This window comes from Protopterus annectens, chromosome 2.part0 (genome assembly GCF_019279795.1).
Source record: "Protopterus annectens isolate FY-2018-M chromosome 2.part0, PAN1.0, whole genome shotgun sequence".
Taxonomy (NCBI): Eukaryota; Metazoa; Chordata; order Ceratodontiformes; family Protopteridae; genus Protopterus; species Protopterus annectens.
The window spans coordinates 1,831,329,007-1,831,344,829 of record NC_056728.1 but is presented as its reverse complement, the minus strand read 5'-3'; the positions used below and the strand labels follow the sequence as shown (position 1 = coordinate 1,831,344,829).

The 15,823-nt window shown below is 41.5% G+C and overlaps 1 protein-coding gene across 4 annotated transcripts in view; it reads right to left on the bottom strand.

Moving 5' to 3' along the window:
* Positions 1-5,893: 5,893 nt before the first annotated feature.
* The window catches only part of ZNF395 (zinc finger protein 395), a 30,251-nt gene continuing 20,321 nt past the window's right edge, over positions 5,894-15,823 (bottom strand). For all 4 annotated transcript variants that reach the window (XM_044061862.1, XM_044061863.1, XM_044061865.1 and 1 more), the window contains exons 9-10: positions 13,003-13,106; positions 5,894-11,830 (exon numbers count right to left, since the gene is read on the bottom strand). In XM_044061862.1, the coding sequence (XP_043917797.1) occupies positions 11,719-11,830; positions 13,003-13,106 (216 nt within the window). In that variant the 3' untranslated portion in view covers positions 5,894-11,718. The remainder of the gene's footprint in view (positions 11,831-13,002; positions 13,107-15,823) is intronic.

Genomic DNA, 15,823 nt, shown 5'->3' with positions numbered 1-15,823 from the left:
GCCTGAATCAGAGCTCTCATCTCTTTGATGTTGATATATTACTCCTTATGGAGGGAGACTACAGGCCTTGGACCTTTAGGTTCCCTAGTGTTGCTCCCCATCCCAGATCTGAAGCATCTTTTAACATTTCTTGAACTGGATGAAGTGGCTGAAGGGGGAGTCCTGGATTCTGAGAAATTTGTTGAATCCACCAAAACAATTCCTTCTTTAGGCTGGGCAGAAGTGGAGGACAAACTCTAGATTATGAGCATGCTGGGACCAAAGTATTTTCGGGTACCACTGAAAATTTCACATGTGGAGTCTGACTAGGACAGCATTTATATAACCAAAGCCATGAACCCTAGCATTCTGAGGAATTCCCTGGCAGCCAGAAAGGACGGTCCTAGGAAGGAGAAAGGGAAGACTTGCTGTAGTTGATGGTGAATCCCAGGCCGAGGAGCAAAGAGGTGGTTTGAATATCTTGTTGCAAAGTGTCTGGATGTTCTGCTTGAATAAGCAGGTTGCCCAGGTAAGGGTATATGAGAATTCCCTGGATTCTGCAAAAGGCAATGACAGGAGCCAAAGACTTTGTGAATACCCTTGGTGCCATACAGAGTCCAAAGGGCAAAGCACAGAACTGAAAATAAGAGGAAGCAACAGAAAATCATAAAAATGTCCTGAACACAGGGTGGATGGGGATGTGGAGGTATGCATCCTTGAGGTCTAAAGAAATCAGGTAAGCCTGAGGTAGCAAGAGTGGAAATAGTTTGCAGGGTGAGCATCCTGAAGGTGGAGACTTAAAGGAACAGATAGAGTTGGGACAAGTCTAAAATTAGCCTCCAAAAACCATCTTTCCTGGGAACTAAAAACATCCTGAAGTAGAATCCCTTTCCAAGGAGGAAAGCTCTTGTATGGTCCCTTGTGATGGCAAGTCCTGAATGACCTGAGGGAAAAGGTGAAGCTGGTCCCTTGGGAGTTGTGAGATCCCCATGAAGGAAGGAATGGTTTTCCAAGTCATGAAGTAACCTTTTTCGACAATAAACATGACCCATTTATATGATAATGCTTGTTCATTTGGAAAAAAATGACAAAGGTACTGGGAAAGGCAGATTTCTGAGAGAGTGGCCAGGTAGTCACAGACTACCTGGCTTGTCCAGAAAGTGGGGCCTTTAGAGCAGGTGATGGCCGAGACCTAGGAAGAGTCTGCCTGCATCTGCCTTTGTGTTTTTGGGAAGGGGCGTCTTTTAGACTTAGAAGGGTAGTTCCTATGGTACTTATATATGGGGAAACAAAAATAGGTTTCACTTTCCAGAAGTTCTTTTGCTTTCTCTTAAAGGGATTTGAGCAGGGCTAAAACATTAGCACCAAACAGAGAGGTATTGTCCAGTGGTGATTCCATGTTTTGCCTTGAAATCCTCAAAGGCTACAATCTCAGCCAGGAATACCTCCTGAGGACAGAAACACATGCTGCTGATCTTGCAGACACCTCAACTGCATCATAACTACATTTTATGGAATGTCTAGTAACCTGGGAAGAAAAGCCACGAGGGAAGAAAGCTGGGATTTTGCTGTAGAATTTGGAAGATCTGTCCGCAACTTACAGAGACCTGTGAAAGTAGGATGAGAACATAGTTAGATGCGTCTCTGATAACTAATGGCCCTAAAAGCCAAAGTAGAGGAGGTGCAGACCTTTTTCCCAATTCGCTCCATCATTTTCCTGTCCTTATCTGAGGGCAGGAGGTTGGTGGAGGGCAGTAATTTAGTGGTTTTATCAGCAGAGAGAGAGATATCACAGCTGGGTCTGCAAGACAGCATTTGTACAGCTAGCTACTGTCCTCAGGGACTTTACAGAACCTGTCTGGCCTTTTGAGAGCAGGAGGTTGCGAGTCAGGATTTTTGTATGCTGCAAGAAAAAACATCTTGAAAAGCTGGCAAACAGGTGAGATGCCTGAAGGGGTTAGGAGAATCTATTTGTAAGATCACTGCACCTCTTTTGTACTTCCGAAACCTGGGAGCTTTCCCACTTGAAAAATTCCCTCATTCTGGAAATAGTTTCTCCAAATGTAATGTCTTCAGGAGAGTTTACACTGTTGGATTCAACTTCAGAGGAGGCATAACCAAGAGGAAAGTCTACAGAGTGTAGTAAGCCAGGGACTCATCTGAAGATGACTCATCGTCTGAGGCAGAAGTACTCCTGGGTGGAAGGGAAATAGGAAATGTTGGAGTAGGAGGTTACAAATTAGAAGGCCCAAGTGTCAGAAAGGCACAAGTTTCCTTGAGAAATCTGGGGAATCAATCATTGTTCATGTATGGGAGACACAAGGTTTGGTTTGTTTCCTCCTTGAGAGGAAAGCCTACCCTATCCTGGGATGGAAGGGCCGGCGAAGGCCTAGGTTCAGGACCAGATGTCAGCAAAACCTCACTGAAAAGGGCAGGAGCAATATTACGAGGAATGTCAAAAGTGGACTGCGGTTCCCCCTTACCATCCATAGTGGATGGCTATGATACCTCTGTGGATGTGCAGAAGGAACCTTCCCTGGCTTCTAAATCAGTACCCACATGAGGAGGAGGACCAGACACCGTACGTACCTCTGGTCTTTCACCGATCTCGAGAGGGATGTCCCGGATCACAGGATTCATCCCTTACCTTTTTCACTTTTTCTTTGGGGGCTCACCCTACGGACCTGGAGTACCTTCCATACCTAGCAATAGTCCCTTTAGTCTCTGGTTTTCAAGATGTATGTTAAGGACAGACAGACAACTGCAGAGTTAGGAACGAACGATGACATTAACCTCTTAGAAGCATGCAGTAGCAAAAGTGCAATAAAGGTTTTCCCCAATGGGGCACTTCCCTGAATTGTAGAAAACTTTTGATCAGATAAACGGTGGAAGCTATTGTTCGGACTGGTGGCAGAGAAGTTCTGAGGATGATATGTGCAGATGTCATTTTTATGGAAGACAGCTGTTCTATGTGTAACATCGCACATACATAGCAGTTTGGTAAACCGGCCGGACGTTTGGGTCGCCCAGGCAGAGAATCCCTCACGTTATGAATACTGCAACATGGGAATAGGATATCAACAATGCTTCTTGATCTGACTTGGAAGTTGCAGCAAACATTTTAGTTTTACAAATATGTGCAGACTAATGCAATTCAAAATGAGAAGCTTATGAATTAATAACCCCATCAATTAGACTTTCATATGAATGGCGAGTCAATTAGCTTTGGCTATGGTACTATAGTAATACTGGCTTCCTTGTTGCTCCAGTGATAACTTTTTTTTTTCATTTTTACATCTGGAATTTAAATTCTGATGATTTTTTTTTCCCCCAACCAAGCATACAAGTTAACAGACTAGTTGTATTTTCTTCTCATTTAAACAATTCATACAATCCTTTGCCATGCTTATGGTCACTGCCAGTCCCCAACATGGGAAAACTATATTGCAGATATAGGTTAATAAGTGGTTACTAGGCTATCAGCCCCAAGAGCCATTTTACACCTAGCAAAGCTTAGCCCAAATTTACCAAAATATTGTTAGCGTGCCAATAGTTGTAAACCCCAAGCTTTCACAGGTTGACCTTGTCTATTAGGAACATAGGTGCCAAACCCTGGGTAAATGTGCCATTATCTACCCATTGGTCCAACTTAATTTTTAACTACATTCAAGTGTAAGTTTAATTCACATCAATGGGAAGCCTGTTCCATAGAAGGGGTAATCTCCAAGACACAAACAGCACATGTTGGAGGTGTTGGTATGTCGCAAATGAGGTTTAGGTCCTTAGAACAGGTACTTCAGATGCTATTTGTTTAGAGGATGTGTAAAACCCATCAGTAAGGGGTCAGAGGATGTAGGCATTGATCACTCTGTTTCAAAGCCGTATCCTGTACTTGGTCTCCAAACTTTTGCAGTCTGCATAGGATTTGGTGTTTACTCCTTGTATTCTTTCTGTGAGGAACCTCCGTGGTCTCAAGAGCCTGGTCAGTTACATGTGTTGTGCACAGTTGATTAGTCTGATGAGAGTACAGTGGAACAATGACCTCCATGAACCTGGATGCCATGTCCTTACTTATAAGTTGTGCAACATATGATTTATTTCATCATAGTAGGTGCATGGTAGTTAAAGGTCATGTTACTGTCAACATGCGTTCCTAGGTCCCTGACCACTGGGTCTACTTTTAGGGGGTATATTAGTGTGGTAATTTCCAGGGGTGGACATCTTTCTGGAGGGTACTATTAAAATATTAGATATAAAATTCTATTTCACCAAACACCAGTCATATAACCAATCAAAGCTTCTTCTTTCGGCTGCTCCAGTTAGGGGTCGCCACAGCAGATCAACCATTTCCATTTCTTCCTGTCCTCTGCATCTTGCTCTGTCACACCAACCACTTGCATGTCCTCTCTCACCACATCTATAAACCTTATCTTAGGCCTCCCTCTTTTCCTGTTACCCGGCAGCTTCATTCTTAGCATCTTTTTCCCCAATATACTCTGCATCCCTCCTCAGCACATGTCCAAACCAACGTAATCTTGCCTCTCTAGCTTTGTCTCCAAACCTTCCAACCTGGGCTGACCCTCTAATATACTTATTCCTAATCCTGTCCATCCTCGTCACACCCAGTGCAAATCTTAACATCTTCAACTCTGCCACGTCAAGCTCCAACTCCTGCCTTTTTGTCAATGCCACTATCTCCAACCCATATAACATAGCTGATATCACTACCCTCTTGTAGACCTTCCCTTTCTCTCTTACTGGTACTAGTCTGTCACAAATCACTCCTGACACTCTTCGCCACCTCTCTTCCACACTCACCATTACTCTGAACTGTTGATCCCAAGTACTTAAACTCATCCACCTTTGCCACCTCTACTCCCTGCATACTCACCATTCCTCTATCCTCCCTCTCATTCACACACATATATTCTGTCTTAGTCCTGCTGACCTTCATTCCTCTTCTCTCTAGTGTCCAACCTTTTATACAACTCTTCATACACCTTATCCTTAGCCTTCACCACCTCTCTCTTTGCCATGCACCTCATCTCCTTATACTCGTCTACTTTCTTCATCTCTTTGACAATCCCACTTCGCCAATCTCTTTCTCTGTATACTCTCCTGTACTTCTTCATTCCTCCACCAGGTCTCCTTGTCCTCCTTCCTCTTTCCACCACCAGGTCTCCGTGTCCTCCTTCCAGATGTCACACCAAGCACCTTTTTAGCCATCTCTCTTACTAGCTCTGCTGTAGTTACCCAGCTATTCGGTAACTCTTCACTGCCACCCAGTGCCTGTCTTAACTCTTCCCTGAACAGAACCTCACAATTACCCTTTTTCAATTTCCACCATTTGATCCTTAGTGCTGCCCTCACACTCATCCTCCTCTTATTGATCACCAATGTCATCCTACAAACCAACATCCTATGCTGCCTAACTACACTTTCCCCTGCCACCACTCCACAGTCTCCAATCTCCTTCAGACTAGCACTTCTACCAATCAAAGCAATCTAAATAAAGCATGACTATTCTGCACTACTATCGTGTCATCTGCCTCATAGTAAAAGATGCTTAAATTCTGCATAATTTTATCATTTTTAGCTTTTGAAGTGCTACAGGAGGGGGTATTCCATCAATTTTAATGGAAATGGGAGTTACATTTCTGCACATGAAAAACAGATTTTTAAAATTGGCTGTACCTACCTTAAGAGCCGATGTCCAAATTTCTGCTGTCTACAGGCTGAGGGATATGGACCACAAAATAAACTGAAATGCGACAGTCTTGCCTCATAATAAAGCCACAAAGAAGGAATCATATATCCGTAAACCAAAATGTATTCAGAAAGAAAAGCTGCTAAACTTATCAGTTCAAATTCCTTTAATCAGCTTAAAAATGAAAGAACACAACCACTCCAAGAACATTTTTGTAAAATAAATTTTATTGCATTAGATTGTAAGGAATTACATTATATATTTACAAACGAATGGAAACTGAGCAGTACTGACTGGAAGCCCACACAAAAAAATGGGGCACAGCACCCCTCTTCTCCTGCAAAGGTCACTCTTATTCTCTGCATCTAAAAAACATCTTGTTCCGATGTGCTTTTCATATCCTCTTCACAGTAAAATTATTTTTACAAGGAAATTCAGCAAGTAAAAAATTCTTAAATCATACATTTCTGTACAGAATTTCACGTATACTAAGAATACATTTTTGTGCTGACAAGCAGCACAGTGAATAACAGAGCTCAATTAAAACACCAGAGTACTGTACAGCAATCGGGTAACTTCCCACTTGCTTACCTCCCACATTCCTTCCGAGTGCAAAGTAAAAAGATTCAGACTTTTTTTTTTGTTTAATACTTTTCAACTGCTGTAAGCGCACATGTATATACATACCACCCTACCGACTTAACCAGTTACAATCAGGACAGCAAATGGCTAATGCCTTCGCCATACCATCAAATAATCTGCCACAATTTCTCCTACATGTTGGCAATCTTGTGTCCAGAACAGGAATAAAATACACACTGGACAGAAAGTGAGAAAGTGGAGTGTGGGACTATCTCCTGAACACTACCATGAGAGAGTATAAATGAAAGATTCACAATTTTAAAACTTTAGAACAAACTATTCAATTTCAACCCTAGCTGCAAAGCACTGATTAAAAAAAAAAAAAAAAAACTCCATCTGGGTAGAGACAGAGTGGCCTGCATCACTAATTTCCAGCTAGTTGGGCAGTCTGCACAGACAGAAGGTTACTCTGCACTAGAATTACAAAAGTACAAAAAGAGACACTGCTCTGAATGGATGGATGCTTACACCAACTAGTCTTGCATTCCTGGATCTCGTCAGATTAGGAAGTTAGCTATGCTGTCACAAACTGCACAAATGAACAAACTTCAGCAGCTGGCTACACATGCTCTACCCTCTTAGTTTTCAGCACTACTTACTACTCTGATGAATACCAGTCTGCACAAATATACAAGTGCTAATAAGTCAGTATAAATGTGTTCCAAGTGTAGCTATACCAGCAGCCTTGTAGGCTTAAGGTACTCAGCGTCTTATGTGTTTACTTAGTTCAGGCTTGTATGTTAAAGCTTTTATCTTCGGTACCATTTAATACAGTTAAATTTTGCATGCTAAAGCAGTTACTCTGTGCATGTATTTAATGCAGGCCTGCTACAGTGAGTGCATGTGTGTTGCAGGTGCATTTAAATCACAGACTGATAGTATGAACATGACCTTGCATTACTGAACTAAGACTTACATGAGGAAGAAATCATTTGTCAGAAATAAAAAGTTTCCCCCCAAAAAAGTGAATTTGCCTACAAAACAAACCAGAACTATCTGACTGAGTACCACTATGTTTGGTCTCGGACAATGTAATGGCATCTACAATACCCTTACACACACACACCACACACACGTTATGTGAAGGGTAAAAACACAGGGCTCACAAAACAAGAGAATGGCAGCAGATGAATGCACCAAACCAAAGCATATGCTCTCTGCTCAGCAATGACCAACTGCTATTAACAGAAATCAAAATTGCTAATTAAAAAAAAAGGCAAGGTGCAGCGCCCTCCATCTATGCTGATACCGGTGCCTCATCAGCACTCTAAATTTGCTTCCATACATTTTAAACATGGTCACATGTTCAGCTGTGTAAAAACTGAACTGCCTCACTGGTGGCTCTGAGGTTATAGGCACAACTCAATACTGGGTTGTGAATGATGCATCCAAAAACAGGGCAATGTCTCAAAATTGAGATGTGTATAGTTTTACTAAACAACTATTTTAATACTCCAGAAACTGTATCTTGTACTTACATGCGACAGAAAGTTTACCAACCACCTTTTTCAAGAAACACTTAATGAATGAAACCATGCTCTGACTTCTACAAAGCCACAAGTACCATGTGCACATATACGATAGAAAAGCCTGCATCTGCAAGGGCTTCACAGTGTTGTCAAGTGCATGGTGTCACTCCTACCGCTGGTTTTGTTAGGCATATCACACAGGTTTCTGTCCATTTTGAGTCAAACTAACATTTGAAAAAACACTTTCTTTAAAATATCCAAGTAATAAAATGAACAAAGAATTAATTTTGACATTCTAGACCAACAGAAAACATGAAACTAATATGATAACTATTAACTTAAAATACGCTGATGCTCTTCCTATATGTAACATGCAACACAGTCACAGGGTTTCACAGTAAAAGTGCAACAAAAGAATACAGAACTCCTCCTCCTTATTCTGTTAAAAATCTGTTTTACAGCTAAATTTGAGTGCAAAATTTTCCAGTTTTAATAAAATTAATATGGGGTCATGGGGCAAGTACAAAGCTTCCTGCCTTGCAAACAGTTTTCCCTACTTACTGCCAAGGAAAGTTATAATGGCATTGCCTTAGATAAAATATTCAGTATGTAGAAAACCCAAGAAATGTGCATCTCTACAAGGACTCCAAGAGGTGGAAAGAGTCCAGATGTGTTCACCTGGCATGTGTCTTATGGCCAAAATACTGCACTTGACCTGCTGAAACCCAAAGGCAGGAACGAACCATTCATGCCAACATATATGCAGTGTGTACATGATGAGGATCTCACCTAGCACCCCAACAGCTTAGTGCCACTGGTGTTGTTATACATGCCAGCACAGTGGTACAGAGTGCACAGTCATATGCCCAGTATTATGGCTGGTAGCAAGAGTTCTATGGCATGCAATGGGGTAGGCAGGTGGTGCTACAGATAAAACTATACTGGCAAAAAAAAGTAAGCAGTGCATGATGCTTCATGAGACTACAAATGTGTGTCTACAGCTGCCTATTAGACATCTGGACTGCGTTCACTCTACTCGGGGATCGCACACATGCAATGGTCCCTTACCACTAGTGCACATTTCTGAAGCATGAGGGGAATATCATTAGACATCTGGACTGCATTCATCACTCTACTCAGGGATCTCACACATGCAATGATCCCTTACCACTAGGGATCTCACACATGCAATGGTCCCTTACCACTAGTGCTTCTGAAGTATGAGGGGAATATGGTGGAAGATGACAGCTCCATTTACAGTAGCTGTGTACAGCTGTCACATGATGAGCCCAGACAGTAGCAGGAGCTGGATTAACAGAACTTAACGTATCAACCAACCTGCATCATTTACTGGGATGTACACACACACACACACACACACACACACACACACACACACACACAGTTATTTTACTTGAGGCAGAAGCTGTGACCGACACTCGTACATTCTTCTCTAGGCAACAGCAGAGCAAAAAGTTGAAAAACACATTAAGATCAGATGAGAAAAAGAGAGACTACTTTAAAAAGAAAACTTTTAAAAATGTGTACATTACATAAAACAGAACTGCATCAATATAGTTCATGCAGCTGTACACTTTGGTACATGCCCGTGCCAAAGGGGAAACAATTTCAGCATAAAATGAAAAACTACAGTGGAGGATGCTGGATGGGTGAACAGCTTTTTTTGCCTACAAAGGTGGGGGAGGGGGTTCCAAAGAACACCACACCTCATCTGTTACGGACATATTTCTACCATCCACACATTTTTTTTTTCTTAACGTGAAGCTTTATTAGCCCGGCTTGATGAAGGCAGCACCAGATTTTTGTTACAGCACATCTATATTCAGCCTTTTGAAGTATGGCTTAATAGACAGTGTTCTATGTACAGAACTCTGTACAACCAACAAATGCCCACTGCTCACACTAACTGTCCAAGACTTTCCGGAACAGATGCAGTGCAACAGAACTCTGTCCTCAACAGCACTGCAAGACCCTTAACAGACAAATAGTGAAACTACAGAAAGAAAGTAAGAGATCAGATGTCAGGCACATTCTGCACCTCTAGCTTTTAGAGCACAATCAATCTCAGTCTGGCTACAAGATGAAAACAGGATTGTGCAGCAGCTACATTCTAACACACCACCGATGATGAAAGGGACCTAGGAATGCTACAAAAACATTTTTACTCGTACCACACCTTAAGACCCAACAAACTACACTGACTTCAGAGTACCACTGGGTCGCTTGTATATGTACAAGTGGATGAAGTAGCCATTATAAAAACAGTCCATACAAAATGCCTTAAGAACACATGAGTTAAAGGCAGGTGAAACAGTTTTTAAGCTCTCCAGTGCTTCTGAACAAATGGACATGTGGGTGCTGCTGCACACATCTTTTATACATAATTCATTAACTAGTAAAAACAGTCTTGTGGTAAAGTTATTCTTACAACTCACTATAAGCTCAAGGGAGTCAAACAGATGCAGCCATTTCTAGCAGACAGTTTACTTATGGTAAATTGCAGAGAATGCACAATATATCCCACACTGGCTATACAGAAGAAACCTCACAGTATCCAGTTCTGGCCAGTACATCACAGTATGGATCACTATCCCTCTGCAAAAAGTAGTAATAAAGTAGGAAGAACTTGATTCTGTCCCCTTTTGCATGAACTTCACAATGAACAGCCTTTTATGCACTTAATTTCAATATATTATACTTTAAAACACATTTAAAAAATTTGGCCTAAGAAAATAAATTAGTAATTAAAATAAACAAAACAGGCAAGTCCACAGCTGTACTGATGCTTTTTCATTTCAGAGTTTCACTCAAAATATCAAGAGTCAAACAGCTGCTTTTTGGGGTTAGCCTGTGAAGCTGGATTCCATTTTCATTTCTCACAACAGTGAGAAGTGGATAGTGTGCAACAAGCCATAGCAAGAATGACCACAGATTTGAAAGCTAAGTGTCACAATTACTTATTTTTTTTTAAATGGGAGAGGGCTACTTAAATGAAAGAACCTAGTAAATGGCAGTCTTAAATGCAAGGCATAATCAAACAGGACACATGTCTTAGCTGTTAAGCAATACAGTTATGACTTGATGCACACATGCAATAAAGATTAGTGTCCTCTACTCCAGAAAGCCCCCATCTAAAGAATAAACATTTCTGTCTGCTGCCATCTTATAACAAAAGGAAGAAAACACATACTTAACCATCAACATACATCTCTGTACCAGTCACAAACCAACAAAAAACCTCTACAGGAAAAAAACCCCACAGGAATGAATGAGAAATTACTTTCTTTTCAATTAACTGAACAGAGCAGACCTAATCAACTCATTTGGAATAATCAGTAGAAAGTTCTATGATGTCATCATACTTAGGAAAGCATTGAAAAAGGTCCCATAAATGACTTTACCATCCCAAAGACATTTTTAAACAGAAACAGTTCAAAATAGGACTATAAAAAACAATGCAAGGTTAGAAACTCCAGTGCAAGATGCTATATTCAACCTTCAGCATTCAGAAGCACATCAGTGTTCTATAACTGCAGAAGCTTTGTCAGCAGGTATACTTTGGTGTCCTTTGAACTGAGACATGGCTTCTTTTGGACAGAGATTTTCCATTGTCAGCGCAACAGTTCTTCCACTCTTCAAAGACGACAGAGCACAGCTCTGCCAGTTTTCATAGTGCAGTTTCCATTGCCACTTAAGTAAAACAGGGTGGCAGAGAGTCAGTCAGCAATTGTTCTTGTAAGAAAGATCAAAAGCCACTCCCCACCCCTAAAACTCAACTCGTCTCCTCTCCTGAGTCAGACCCAGTTAGGCCATTAAAACTTCATTCAGTCCATGGCCTTACTCACAGCACTGAGTAGCTCTGAGGCATTTGGCAAGACATTTACTCTCACAGGAACACATTCAGTCCAAAAATCGTTGGCAGGCTTTCTTCCAGCGGCAGGCAGTGCACCACTGATCCCGGTGCTCAATGCCATAAACTTTGCGGCATTTTTTGGCTTCACCACGAACTTTTCTGCAAAGGAAAAGAAATCAGATTTGCACTGCTCTCTATGCCTGCATCTGTAATTGTGCAACACTTTTCATTTTATGCTTCTCATTAAGCAAAACCCACCCTAACATGCAGAGAAGATCTTACCATTATACAACCAATCTGTTTTAAGAGAATTACAATCAATGGAAACAGTCCAAACTTACCTAACAAATTCAAATTATTCCTGACAGGGATAGGTTTTAACTGTTCATAAGAAGCACTAAAAGGGGCAGATACACCTACTAGGATAAGAAAATATGACAAGCAAAGCCCAAAGAGTCCGTCAAAAATTTAAAAAAAAAGTTGCAAGTACATCTTACTCTAGTAATGTCACCAGTCTGGATGCAAATGACTTTGTTGTGGACGTTGTGTGCTCAGATGTTGTGGATGGTGTGTGCTCAGATGTCTGTTTCCTATAAAAATATGTATAAGTGTGTGTGTGTGTGTGTGTGTGTGTGTGTGTGTGTGCGCGCGCTAGAGGGCGGATGTGGAGAGAATGACAATGACATAAGCTGTCAAACTTGGCCTAAGGTCAAAGACACTTTCTCCAAGTTGATGATAGTGATCTTTTCCCCCCATCCCAATGAGTGCCAGACAATGACTCAGCAGACCAGCAGTAGGAGAAGAGGGTGTTGATGAGGTCCAAGTTCAGCACAATGAACAGAGAGAAAATAATAAACAGAAAAGCAAACAAAGCCAAAGAAGGACAAAGTGAATGATAAACTAGCAAATGCTGTAATGGCCACTTACTGTCTCTATCCAGCCAAACAGATTTAAGCAGGCTGTGTGGACAGATGATAAACATGCAGTTTCTCATCCCAGTTTCTGTCCACTGCTTTGTCATCATGAAACAGCAGCAACAACACTTATACCAGATTACTCACAATTCTTACATTCACCAAGACAGCAGAAGCACGGGCAAAAACACAAGACATCTCACACGTCTTCCAAGAAGAAAACAGTGTTCACACTCTCCATTCTACAAGATACAGGCGTCCCACACACTCCTCATTCTACAAGATACTTTCAGATGCCCACCTCCCCTTACCCGCTAAGCTACCTTCAGATAACTCCCCCACTCTGCAAACTCCCCCACTCTGCATACTATCGTCACACTCACCTGCTACCACTCTGCATACTATCGTCACACTCACCTGCTACCACTATGTGCTCTTGGAGGGGAAGCAACAATTGAGGATTTGGGGGATGTGACTTGCTGCTGCAAAGGCTCACTGCAGCTCAGGGACCGGCTTCGAACCTATGGGGAAAAGAAAAGACACATAAAATACACCAACGATCTACAAAACAATGGCTTCTTTTTATTGGACTTGGTTATGAAGTGATATAGTACACAGCAGCAGCAATAACAAAATGTCTGCTTCAAGTTTCCCATGCAAAACAATATAATGAATAGTGAACTATAGGGGAAATGTGTTGTACAAGGTTCTTAGAGGTAAACAAATCCAGTCTTTAAATAAAGCAACTAGTAGCAGCTCTATGAATGATCTAATTATTACTACAGCCCAAAGCTGTACTTGTACAGTTTCGATGTGTATGACACACAGGTTGTTAACACCTAAACTAGCTTACACTGCTCTGCTACTCCCAACAGGGAGCAATGGACATTCTGCCAGCTCAGAGTTAAAATGACACTGTTCATAATGAATACACCACCACATTTGCCATCCCGGATGTGCCATTATCCTGTCCACCAGAACACTAGGAGACTATGTGCTTCATCAAAAAGGATTCCACAAGAGAGCCAAGACCAAGCAACAACATCTCATGACCCAATACCAGAAAAACTTCTTATGTGGCAGCTGTGTTTCAGCAGAACTTCACCTTCAGTCCTGTCAGAACAGCTAAAACATCCACTCTGCAGTCACAGGATTACAGCACCAGAGTCCACTGACCTGCCTACTGCACTACATCCTCTTGCCACAAACAAAACCACATTGTGTCAAAGTTAGGTGTTCCAGGGTTTTTTGTTAACTTTGCTGAATTAGATGTCCCTTCTGACCATCTGCAATCATCCTACATTACACTGTCCATAATGAAGGTCTCTGTATTATCAAGACAAGTAACTGTCCTTAACTATGAAATGGATGGGGCTATAAGCACGACTTGAAAAGAACAAAGCAAAAAAAAAATGTCAACAAGCCGTGAGTGTGTGTGTGCGCGCGCATGGATCTACTCTAGAAGCTTGAAGTTTCAATTCGATCTGCAAATGGTCAAGAACACAAGACTGAAATTTTGCAACTTAGAAATTGTAATAAAAATAAACAAAATACATCTTTTAATGTTTTTGCAGGGGGGGGGGCAAACCCCTGCTAAATAAATATACCAAGTCCAAGATCGCACTACAGTGAGGAAGACGGTAAACTTTCCATTCTGGTCTGTATGGTGATCTCCATTCAAAATGTTCAGTTTCAGAACTTAAATTCTAAGGTCTAGACCATTTGCAGTTCGAAGTTTTAAAACTTTCCCCACACACACACACACACACACACACACACACACACACACTAAAATATAACCCAAACAGGTAACATAATCCTAACAAAACTGCTATGAAATTAGAACAATGAAATTAGAACAAGCATTAAGCACATTAAATGTTGAACCACAGCTACAGCAAAAATCCACCCTTGAGAGAGTCCACTCAAAAAAATAAATAAAATAAGCTACTTGAAGTGTTTTTTTACTGCTGTCTTGGATGATCGTGTTCTTGGCAATTATTTTTCTTTTCTTTTTTCCCGGAGACAGCAGAGAACCTCTGAAAAGACGGTTTGGATTACTGTAGGATTTTCCTTTATTTGATCTCAAACAAAGACAGTTTGGCCTGCAAGTATAACTCAGCTGTAACATTAAATCAGACTCCAGCCACTGTACCTCATATAGAAATGAGTGATAGCAGGTCCTACCATAATTCTTCAGCAAATTATGCTCACTTTATTATATGCCTGACCCAGTGTATGTTGTAGGGGTCAAGGTAAATCAGCAAGAAAATGAACAGAGCAAAGAAAGTACAGCTGTGTACACTTGCCATAAATGTAGATGTTGGTGCAGTCATCACACTTGGGTTGTCTGCCTGCAGGTAGCCCTCAGTCGGCCTGAATACCAGAGTCTTGAGATTTCTGAGCCGGATGCTGTCGCCTCATCCATGACGTCAGGTCATCAGGGGTATAAAACATGCAGCCGACTCCATTACATCAGTTTTTCTTGCCCTAGATGTCAGGAGCCCCCAAAATAGGAAGCAATCAAATGGCATGGAACACCTCCAGTAAAAAGTAAATACCATTTCCGTAAGATATGGGCAAAAAAAAGAGAATAGGTAGAAAGTATAGAAAGACAGGGGACTGGAGGGAGGGTAACCAGGACTGCAACAGTGAATACACTCGAACATCTACATTTATTGTAAGTGTATACAGCTTTACTATGTTCTTAGTGTTTCACTGTTGCAGTCATCACACTTGGGTTGATTCTCAAAGCTGAGGAAGGGTGGAGGCAGTCAAGAAGTAGTAGGGCTGGCTAGCAGGCCTTGTAAGACCGCTGTGGCAAATCCAGTTCCGGATTTAGAAAAGATAGGCCAGTGGTAATGCTTGGTGAAGGTGTGTACAGAACTCCAACAAGTTGCAGCTTCCAGGATATCCCTGGTAGGGACTCCCCTGAGAAAAGCTGTAGAGTTAGCCCTAGTGGAATGAAGCCTGATCCACTGTGGGATAAGTTTTACATCGTGTTTGTAGCAGAAATGGATGCAGTGTGCTATCCATTTAGAAATGGTTTCAAAATGGCCTTGCCATCTGCCCCTGTATCAAAGCTGACTAGCAGCTGGTCAGATTTTCTGAAAGGTTTAATCCTGTCAAGGCAGAACGTGAGCTGTCTGTACACATCCAAGGAGTGCAGGATCCTTACCTCTTTATTCCGAGGATTAGGAAAAAAAGGCTGGCAAATGGATGGATTGGTTTAAAGCCG